At 42.5% G+C, this 11,397-nt stretch overlaps 1 protein-coding gene across 2 annotated transcripts; it reads left to right on the top strand.

Annotated features, from left to right (window-relative positions):
* Nucleotides 1-2,222: 2,222 nt before the first annotated feature.
* LOC125155412 (ribosome biogenesis protein NSA2 homolog) lies at nt 2,223-11,184 on the top strand. Of its 2 annotated transcripts, none has more exons than XM_047840730.1 (2): nt 2,223-2,232; nt 10,159-11,184. In XM_047840730.1, exon 2 carries the CDS (start codon nt 10,243-10,245, stop codon nt 11,014-11,016), a length of 774 nt encoding a protein of 257 aa, XP_047696686.1. In that variant the 5' UTR covers nt 2,223-2,232; nt 10,159-10,242; the 3' UTR covers nt 11,017-11,184. The 2 variants fall into 2 exon arrangements, with proteins under 2 accessions (XP_047696686.1, XP_047696687.1); XM_047840731.1 differs by having other exon boundaries at nt 10,357-11,184.
* Nucleotides 11,185-11,397: the final 213 nt, after the last annotated feature.

An 11,397-nucleotide genomic window follows, 5' to 3' on the forward strand; every position in this document is an offset into this window, starting at 1 on the left:
CTCAGGTAGAATGCGTATCTATATAGAACTCAGCCGCCTCATTTTAATCATCTACTTGCCTGTCTGTCCCTTGCATGAGGCTTTCCTTTATTTTATGCATCATCGTACCCCCAGTGTGTGACACGTGGCTGTCTCTCAGCATTCAAGAGATTCAAGACAGGGAAGCGTCCAGAGAGGAGAGCAAATGTTGCCAACAGGAGAGAGAATCAGCCCCCTCAGTGGCATCTGCAAGATAAAGCTTCAACACTAGAAACCCCCTAACATGACCAATTAATTAAGTTTTCCACTTAAGAGATAAGGGCCTTGAATAAATAACCTTTGTACTGTACCACAGTTGTAGATCTAAATGGCCCATGAGATCAGGTAGAATCTATGCAGACGTTAAAAAAGTCCCTGAGCGGGGCGCCTGAATGGCTCAGTCGACTGAGTGTCCGACTCTTGATTTCGGCTCAGGTCACGATCTATCAGTCGTGAGATCAAGCCCCAAGTCGTGCTCTGTGCTGACGGTATGGAGCCTGCTTGGGATTTTCTCTCCCTCTCTCTGCCTCTCTCCCTCCCTACCTCCTTCTTCTCTCTCTCTCTCTTTCAAAATAAGCAAATAAACTTAAAAAAAAAAAAGTCCCCAAAGATAATCTTGTCTGTTTTTACCGGATCACTAATATTAGCTTGCTTTCTTTCTGGTCAATTGTATCTCTCTTAAATATTTCCTAAAAGGCGGCTTCACTGTTTAACAACATAGGTATATCTTTATTTGTCATTGAATCAGGAACTTAGAAGTCACACCAGATGTGACTCTCTGTACCTGCCCTTACCCTTGCACGGGCAGATCAACATACACATTGGGGATCCATACACAGGACAGCAGCAAAATAGGGTTTGTTCTTATGGACCGAACCACGTCCTCCCAAAAGATGCTGAAGTCTTAACCCTCAGTACCTGTGAATGTGACCTTATTCGGAAATAGGGTCATTGCACATGTTGTCAAGTTATGATGAAGTCATTAGGGTGAGCCCTAATCCTATATGACCGGCAGCCTTATATGTAAGGGAAATTTGAACGCAGAGATAAATATACCACACGAGGATGAAGGCAGAGATCAGGATGATGCTTCAGCGAGCCAAGGAGCTCCAAAGACTTCCAGCAAAACACCGGAAGCTAAGAGAGGTGCAAGGAACAGATTCTCCTTTCCAGCCCTCAGAAGGGACCAAGCCTGCTGACACCTTGACCTCGACCTTCTGGCTCCCAGAACAAGGTGACAATAAATGCCTGTTGTTGCAGCCACTCGGTTTGTGGGTACTTTCCTATAGCAGCCATTGGGAACGAATATACTTGTCTTACGCTAAGATTTATAGACAGTGGCCTTTAGTTAAATGGCTTCTGTCTGTACTTAAAATTAAAAGGAAAATCATTTTTGTTATGTTTGCTTTTTCTTTAGCCCAAAGATACAAAAGTCTGAGTCATTATACGTGAATTTTGTAAAGGAAATATAGTAATTTTAAAGGAGTTAAGATGAAGTCATTTTTGACATATCTTTTTTTTTAAGTTTATTTTTGAGCGAGACAGAGACAGCATGAGTGGAGGAGGTGCAGAGAGAGAGAGAGAGAGAAAGAGAGAGAGAATCCCAAGAAGGCTCTATGCTGTTGGCACGGAATCCACTGGGGCTGAACTCATGAAACCGTGAGATTATGACCTGAGCTGAAACCAAGAGTCAGACGCTTAACCAGCTAAGCCACCCAGGCCCCCCTGACATACCTTTTGAGTACCATGGAAATAGACTGTATGTGATAGTATATGACAGAAGATGTTATTAAAGATGCTACCAAGTTATAATCATTTATTACAGAGGTGAATAGAGAGAAAATACGAATAAGATTACGTGGGAAGAAAGAAGTTGGTCAGTGCCTAAATATGACCATGATCTACCCCATGTTGTTCTGGATATCAAAGACATTGATCGAAGGTGAGAAATGGAGGCAGTCGGCTCGGACACTGTGTAGAGAGCTTACTGGGTGGCACTAGGACTTCTGGGAAGATATGGGGGGCGGGGAGCTTGGGGGCTCTACCCTCCACTCTGCATCAGCAACATGGCTCCTATTTTATTGTTTTCATATATTGGGGTCCTGCCTAAGGGTTCATTTGAAAGCAGGGCTAGGCTGCTTTTTTAAAAATTGCAGTTACTGCTTTAGCATTGTTTCCTGTTGACATTTCAAACCCTACCCTACAGAGACATAGGTAAGTAGATAGATAAACCCCAAGTTAATTAAAATATAGTTTTCTGAGATCACACAATTTCGCTGTATCCCTTAAAATCACTGGATAAAACTCTGAATGTCTCTGCATCCACACTTAGGAATTCATGCTTCTTCTAATCATAACTTGTTTTACTAAGTTCAAACGTTTTGAAAGAATTAAAGTAGTTTGCTGGCATATTAATTTTCTGATTTGAAAAATTCAAGGACCTCCTGGCTCTGAGAACCCTCTGTTCAGTTTGCTGATTCTTTTCTTAAAAATGCTTTCTCATAAGTAATTGTCCTCCTTTCAAGTTTGAAATAATATTTGTATCTTCTAAAACCAAGCCAGTTTTCTGACGTATGATGTCAGATGCTTACTGGCTGGTACTCTTCACTTAAGCTCTAGGACTACAAAATGAACACTCATTAAAACCAGGACCTCTCGTGCTCTGATTGCTACCAGAATAGATCTAGGTCTCGGCCACTTTTGGTTGTAGCAGACCGCTGTGCTCTGTCCACCCGCACTCTGTCAAGTTGTGTAGATGCAGCTAGATATCGTTCAACTTCGCTGTGCATCTGACCCTGCTTCAGACCCACCACTCTCAGGATCCTACCCTCCTTTCTCACTACTTCAAACCGTGGCCGTTTAGCCTCAGCGAGGTAACCCTCAACTCTTCCTTCTTCCCACTCTTTTCAACTCCCAGCTCTGTGTATCCACTCAGGCTGTGCCTTTGTCCAAACACAAAGACCTACAACTACTTTCACGTTTTAAAACATCAGTGCAAAACTCCTTAAAGTGAAACCAAGCTTTTCTGTCTCTCCTTCTCTTCTCTAAAGAAGTCACATGTTGGACGGGGTCCTTGATGGCACAAGAAGATGCCTGCGTGTCTGACTTACCCCTCTCTGTGTCCCCCTTTCCTCTGGTTAGAACGCCCTCGGTCCTCAACCGTGCACCTGAAATGTTTCCTGTGGTTGTTTCTGGCAGCTCCACGTAGATCTATCTCCTTTCCCCAATTAGATTATAAACTATCTGAGGGCGTGAAACAAGTCCTTTCCTTAATTTGGGTTCCTCATAGAGGTAATAGTGCTCAGCATGCTTGATTAATACCTAATAGGAGACCCTGGCTTAAATTAACGGAATTCTAAAGCTTTCACAGACACAGAATACTTGCCTGTTGTTTTTCTGCTTTCACGGCAAAAGTGGGAGTGATGGTAAAGTCAATTTCAGGGGCTATTCTTGACAGGATAATCAAGATGACATTGATAACAGTATCAGGAATGTGTGCTCTCTGATTTCTAAGGCAGGCCACTCCTTCAGAGTTGTGGCTAGTAATAAATCATTCACCTCTGACACAAGCCATTTAGCAGCAGAGTTTTAGCTCACAAACGAGGAAGATCCTGCAGGTTGGAAATAGGGTCTCTACTGTAAGCCTTGTCTGATTCTGCGCACCTAGTAGGTACTTAATAAATGCCTGTTAAAAATGAAAGGACTAATATAAGCCTAGAGCCATCACGAGTGACCATTGCATTCAGCAAGCGCCATTTATTTCAGTAAGTCAAAGATTTTTATTTTTTTCAATATTTTTGTTCTCTTAAATAAAGAGGTTAATAGGTAATTAAATCGCCTTCCGACAGCTCTCTGAAATATAACTCTGAAATCTTCAGTGATTTTCTTTCATATCCTGACCTGAATATATTTGTTCCTTTTAGAGAGAGAAATTAAAATACAACCACTGGAACACAAAACACAGAGCAGTCTCTTTTCGGAATGTTCCTCCGTGGCTGCCGAGAGGAGCTCTGACTGCCATTTACACGGTTCTCTGAAACAGCCGGGACTTCACTGTTCCCTTTGCCGACAAATTGGTGATAAAGCGACATCTCTCTACTCAACACCCGAAAGATATCTCTATGGTGCACAGTGTTGAATTCATGTGTTCAGTGTATTTGGGTCCGGGTGTCCATTGCCTCAATCCAAACAAATGGATCGTTAGTTTCTTGCAGTCTCTTGAAAGTCCTCTACCTAATGCCCTGTGCTTCCTCATCGCCAACTTTGTCTTTCCTTGTTATCTTCCAATTTGGAAAAGAGAATTCTCCATATTTGGAGAGCAGCTGCTGCCCATGTCTTATTCATCGCATGCCACCTTTCCGTTTCTCTAGCAGCCTGACTGCAAATTTCAGTGATCACATAGGTAATGGGGCATTTGGGATTTCTGGAATAAAACTAGCTGTGTCCCCATAACACTTACCCCTGGATCTTCTCAGCATTCAGATATTATATTCAGTTTGCTCGTATCCATATGGTTTCAGCTGGAGCTCCTTCCCGTATTTCATGTGTTCACCCTGACCTTGCCTGGGAGATTTCCCCATGGCCTCAAAGGCAGAGAGAATGCATTCTTTTTCCCAGCGAACCCCTAAAGAAGCTGACACTGCTTCTGCTCACATTAGGGCAGGAGTAAAAAAACCAGTTGAGTGTCTAATATCTCATGTTTAACATAGTCAGCCCAGGAAAGCAGCCGCTTCTCACTCTCTCTCTCCCCCCACCTCTCTCTCTCTCTCTCTGACACACGCACACACACACGCACACACACACACACACACACACACACACAGTAACTTAAGTAACTTTACAAGTTCTTTAAGTCAGATATTCTTTCACTTATTTCCCTGACACTCACAGCAATGTTTTCTATACTTACACAGGCCAGTATTTTCTTCTGGAGAAAAAAAAGACAGCGGTCCCGCTCCTTAATACGGGGGAGCCAAGAAAACACACCTGTAGTGGAGAATGAATATTCTAATGTTTCCGAACCTTTTGGTGAAGGTGAAGGGGGCTTGTTGAAAACATTGCTGTGAGCAGATGGACCCCTGAAACCATCTGCTATGAAGCAACTAAATGTTCAATGATGCATTACGGAATTATTCAGCTCTCAAAGAGCCTGAAAGTAGTTAGTAATGATGGCATCTGTACCGAGAGCGAACAACCTACTTATATATGATCTATTACTTCATAAACTGTTTGGAGACCCTCACTTCTTAAAGAAGCAGCGGCCTTCTGATTGCAGGTGTAAATTGTTACTTAAAAATTCATAAATTATAGTATCAAAATTAGCATTTATTTTCCTCCTTTGCGTTAAATACACTTGGTGTGGAACCCCATTTTTTCCTCATTCCTCAACAAAAGTGTAGGTGACTGAGTTTATTTGATATCGCTGAAACCAAAAGGAAAGAAAGTGTATTTTCATTTCTCCAAATGATATCCTTTGGATATTTTAACATCTACATCAGTGTGTCTTCATTTTCAAAATAAAGTGTTTTTGTTATAAAAACGGTATGTGCCCCTCATAAAAATGAGATAAATAAAAATTTAAAAAAAGAGAAGAAGTTACTCCCAAAGACAATAGAACCATTGATAGTTTTTAGTGTATTTTCTTCAGGTCTTTTCCCCTACTAAGTTTAAAAACAAACAACCAAATTTAGTTCTATAATTCCTACAAAGTATGTTGTATTTCAGAAACTTGGTTTTAAGATGAACAACTTGATGACCCTTTATTCATGGTCTTCCAGAAATACATATTCACAACTGATATGTCCATATGATGGAAAACCTTTCAGCAATGAGACAGAAATAACAATTAACATAAACAACAGCATGGGCCAAACTCAAATGCATTATGCTAAGAAAAAGAAGCCAGATCTGAAACGCCATGTGCACTTGTACAACATTCTGGAATAGAGATGGGATCAGTGGTTGCCAAGCATTAAAGATGGGACAATATTTGACTAGAAGGAGATAGCATGAGGGTTTTTAAAGATATTTTTTAATGTTTTTATTTATTTTTGAGAGAAAGAGAGACAGAGCATGAGCAGGGAGGGGCAGAGAGAGAGGAAGACACAGAATCTGAAGCAGGCTGCAGGCTCTGAGCTGTTAGCACAGAGCCCGATATGGGGCTGGAACCCATGAACCAGGGGATCATAACCTGAGAAGTCAGATGCTTAACTCGCTGAGCTGCCCAGGCACCCCTCTTTTGTTTTTGAAGGATAACATAATTGTTTGATGTGGGGGATACATCAATGTATGCATTTGCCGAGTGCATAAAACTGCACATCGGAAAGACTAAAGTTTACTTTACGTACATTGAAATGTAAACTAAATATAGTCCAAAGAGTATAGACCATAGAAATTATCAGGTGTCGGCTTTACCCCTTGCTTAAGGAATTGTATGTATTCATTTAATAATTATTTATTGAGTGCTCCTCTATTCCAGACACTGGTAAGCCCTAGGGATAGAGCAGCGAAGAGACAAAACACCTGTATTCAGGGAGCTTACGTTCTAGTGGTGGAAGGCAGTCAGCAAAATAAACAGTTAAGTTCTATTAGATCACGGTAAGTGCTATAGAGAGAACTAAAGGAGAGAAGAGAAGTGGGGAGGAGGGCATATTTAAGAAGGTAACATTTAAGCACAATCTTGAAGAAGATGAGGGGGTGAGTCCTGTGCTCTCTGGGGGGAGACTAATAAAAGTTCCTGAAGTCTGGAGGGAGAAATGAGCTCGGTGCAATCCAAGAACAAGAGTAGATATGGCCAGCGTGGGGACTGGAAGGGAAAACAGAGGGAAATGAGATCAGGGGCATAACGGAGGTGGGTCTATGAGCATCCTACACAGACGTAGGCACTTGGCACTTCTCTGTGTGAGAAGGAGTGCTGTTGGAGGCTTTCAAGTAGAGGGACAGCATGAACTTACACTTAACGGGAGTCAGTCTGACTGCTGTGTGAAAAGAGAGGGTATGGTTTGGGTCGGGGAGAATCAAAGAGGGAAACCAATCAGGAGCAAGTGCAATCCACAAAGAGGCAAGGGTGGTTTGGACCAGAGTGGTGTGGGCAGAGCTGGTGAAGGGTGGCTGGATCCTAGAGACACTGGGATGAAAGCTAACAGGATTTCATCACAGAACAGCCGTAAAGTGTGAGAGAAAGAGAAGTCGAGGATAACTTGAGGGTTTGGGGGCTGATTCATTGGGAAGATGGGTTTCTGTCAACTGTAATGGAAAAGACCAAAGCAAGAACAGGTTTGGAAGAGAAAATTATGGGTTCAAAATATGAGCTTGTGTTTAAATGTGTTACCTGTGAAATGTGGGTTTCCGAGTGGAGACATCTGGTAGCTAGCTTGGTATATGAGTTTGGAGTTCAAAGAGACATCCAAGGAGGAGATATAAATTTGGGTGTCAGCAGTATATAGATGGTATTTAAAGTCATGGGATCCATTCAGATAATTTCTCCATAGGCGTATCCAAATGCTTGCACTCCTACAAAACAGAAAACAATTTCAAGCTTCTATGTACTACACCCTTCCCACCCCCTAGGAATCTCAACAAGAAGCGTGAAGAGAGCTTTTTGAAACATTTAGAGAAAATGAGAAATCAGCCTTGAAATAATAGCAGTGGAAGCTTCTCCGTCTCCTTTCATATCCTGCTCCCTGAGAATTTCTCTGTGTGATAATCCTTGCTATACATATACCACGGATCAAGGTATTCACACAGCAATGGCTTTTTGTGACGTCACTTAGAAATCTGCTGTGTCTATGTGCCACATATATATATTTGGAAGGCATTTTTTATTTCAGACAATTTTATTTCAGACTATTTATTTTTGAGACAGAGAGAGAGAGAGAGAGAGACAGAGAGTGAGCCAGGGAGGGGCAGACAGAGAGGGAGACACAGAATCCAAAACAGACTCCAGGCTCTGGGCTGTCAGCACAGAGCCCGACGCAGGGCTTGAACTCATGGACTGCAAGATCATGACCTGAGCCAAAGTCGGACACTCAACTGACGGAGCCACCCAGGCGCCCCTATTTCAGACAATTTTTAACTAAAATAATTTGGGGGGTGGTGCCTGGGTGACTCCGTCAGTTAAGCATCTGACTCTTGATTTTGGCTCAGGTCATGATCTCACAGTTCATGCGATCGAGCCCCGTGTTGGTCTGTCAGCATGGAGTCTGCTGGGGATTCTTTCCCTCTCTCTCTGCCCCTCCACCACTTGCGTGCATGTGTGTGCATGCTCTCTCTCTCGAAATAAATAAATAAACTTTAAAAATCATATTCATTATATTCATTTGATTATATATAGAATTATTTAGAAGTAAAACTACACACAGAGCTTGAAACATGCACAGAAACAAAATTCACAGTGTGCAACTCTGTATAAAGCTACATTTACACAGGGACACCTGGGTGGCTCATTAAGTTAAGCGGCTGACTCTTGATTTCGGCTCAGGCTGTGATCTCACAGTTTCCCGAGTCTGAGCCCCGTGTTGGGCTCTTCATGCTGGTGTGTGGACCCTGCTTGGGATTCTCAGTCTCCCTCTCTCTCTGCTCCTCCCCCGCTCACACCCTGTCTCTCTCTCTCTCAAAATAATAATAATAATAATAATAATAAAATACACTTACACAAATAATATATGTAAAAGAGAAAAATTACTTTTTACTTCTCAATCAGTAGTTAACAAGACCCTTTCCTATTTCATTCATTATTATAAATTAGATGTTTATAAATGCTAGTTCTAAAAACTCATTCGTTTTATTTATATAATTGTAAACCAATGTTCTGAATCGAATGTTAATTTCTATCATCAAAAAACATGGGAAGAGGCAATCCAAGATGGTGGCAATGGAGACGCTGAACTTACCTCCTCCCACAGACACACCAAATCCACAGCTATGTATAGAATAATTCCCGGTGGGAGGAAAAAATTAAAAAGAACAACTCTCTCCACAACAAGGGATAAACATGTCATGGCTAGATGGTAAGAGAAGCAGAGTCTCACCAAACCCCGCCACCCTATCCGCGTATAACAGGGAGAGATCTCACAAATCCAGAGCCTCTCCCAAAGAAGCGGGTTGTGCCATTGAGCGACTCAACCCTTAGGACCTGCACCAGAGAGATGAGGCCCCCAAAATGCCAAGCTTTGGAAGCCAATGGGGCTTATGTCCAGGGGACCTGGGGGCTGTGGAGATCTGAGATACTCATTTTGAGGGGATGGCATGTGGACTCACTTGCCCCAGGAACCAGTACAAAGGCAGCAGCTTAAGAAGTGATTATATGTGAAGGAAATTCACTTGCTAATTTTAAAGCATCTGTTGGGGGGGGGGGGGCTGGTGCTGACCAGTTGGGACTTTCTCGGGGGATAGAGGCTCTGGTGAGAGCCATTTTTGCACTCTCCCTCTACCTTGCTAGCAGAGACAGCCATGATGGGGACACAGCCTCGCCAAAGCTGGTGGGTGAGTAGCGTCCATCCGGGGGCCTCCCTTGATTGCCTGGCCTTGGTTATCAGAGGGGCTTGTGTCTGTAGACCCCAAGAGACCATACCAACCAGAAAGATGGTCTGGCAGAGAAAGACAAATAGCATATGGTTTCACCTGTGTATGGAATCTAAAAAGCAAAACAAACGAACAAACGAACAAAAGACAGACTCTCAGTACAGAGAACAAACCGGTGGTTGCCAGAGGGGAGGTGGGAAGGGATGGGTGAAATAGGTGAAGGGGATTAAGGGGTACAAACTTCCACTTAAAAGATAAGTAAGTTGCAGAGATGAAAAATACAGCATAGGGAATATAGTCAATAATATTGTAATAACGTTGTATGGTGACAGATGGTGACTACATGTATTGTGGTGAGCACTGAGTAATGTATAGAATTGTCAAATCACCTTTATATACCTAAGACTAGTATGACATTGTATGCCATTTATACTTTAACATTTTTTTAAAGTCCAAGGCAGACCAGTGGATTTTAATATAACAAACTACAAAAAGTTCATGTTTCAATGAACCTTTAAGAAACGTCTATTTATTGGGGCACCTCGGTGGCTCAGTTGGTTAAGCATCTGACTCTTTAAAAAAATTTTTTTTTGCTCTTTCCCATCGGGGCGCGTGGAGTGAACTCGCGGGTCTGTGAGACCCGAAAATTGAGAGCTTCTTTGCGCCCCGGCACCTGCACCCGGAGGCTCTGCGGCTGTCACCATGCCACAAAACGAATATATTGAGTTACACCGGAAACGCTATGGCTATCGTTTGGATTACCATGAGAAAAAGAGAAAGAAGGAAGGTCGAGAACGTTCAAAGAAGGCAAAAAAGATGATTGGTCTGAAAGCTAAGCTCTACCATAAACGGCGCCAGGCTGAGAAAATACAAATGAAAAAGACTATCAAGATGCGTGAAAAGAGAAACACCAAGCAAAAGAATGATGAAAAGACTCCACAAGGAGCAGTACCTGCGTATCTGCTGGACGGGGAGGGACAGTCCCGAGCTAAAGTACTTTCCAATATGATTAAACAAAAACGAAAAGAGAAAGCAGCAAAATGGGAAGTCCCTTTGCCCAAAGTTCGTGCCCAGGGAGAAACAGAAGTATTAAAAGTTATTCGAACAGGAAAGAGAAAGAAGAAAGCATGGAAGAGGATGGTTACAAAAGTCTGCTTTGTTGGAGGTGGCTTTACTCGAAAACCACCTAAATATGAAAGATTCATTAGGCCAATGGGCTTACGTTTCAAAAAGGCCCATGTAACGCATCCTGAATTGAAAGCCACCTTTTGCCTGCCAATACTTGGTGTAAAAAAGAATCCCTCATCCCCGCTATATACGTCTTTGGGTGTTACTACCAAAGGTACTGTCATTGAAGTGAACGTGAGTGAGTTGGGCCTTGTGACACAAGGAGGCAAGGTTATTTGGGGAAAATATGCCCAGGTTACCAACAATCCTGAAAACGATGGATGCATAAATACAGTCTTGCTGGTTTGACAGCACTTTCAGACAAGTAACTCTTGACAATTCCTGAAGACTACTCACCAGTTAAGAAGACACCATTTCTGTGGTGGTTCTCCAAATACTGCCCAACAGCCTTACATATCTGCAGCCATCAAGAGAACTATTTATTCTATTGTAAGAAACATTAAAATAGGCTTATTTGCAAAAAAAATTTTTTTTTAATGTTTATTTATTATTGGGAGACAGAGAGAGACAGAGCATGAGCATGGGAGGGGCAGAGAGAGGGGGAGACACGGAATCCAAGTGGTCAGCACAGAGCCCGACGCGGGGCTCAAATTCACAAACCGTGAGATCATGAAGTTGGACGCTCAACCGACTGAGCCACCCAGGCGCCCCTTCAGCATCTGACTCTTT

This window comes from Prionailurus viverrinus, chromosome F1 (genome assembly GCF_022837055.1).
Source record: "Prionailurus viverrinus isolate Anna chromosome F1, UM_Priviv_1.0, whole genome shotgun sequence".
Classification (NCBI taxonomy): Eukaryota; Metazoa; Chordata; class Mammalia; order Carnivora; family Felidae; genus Prionailurus; species Prionailurus viverrinus.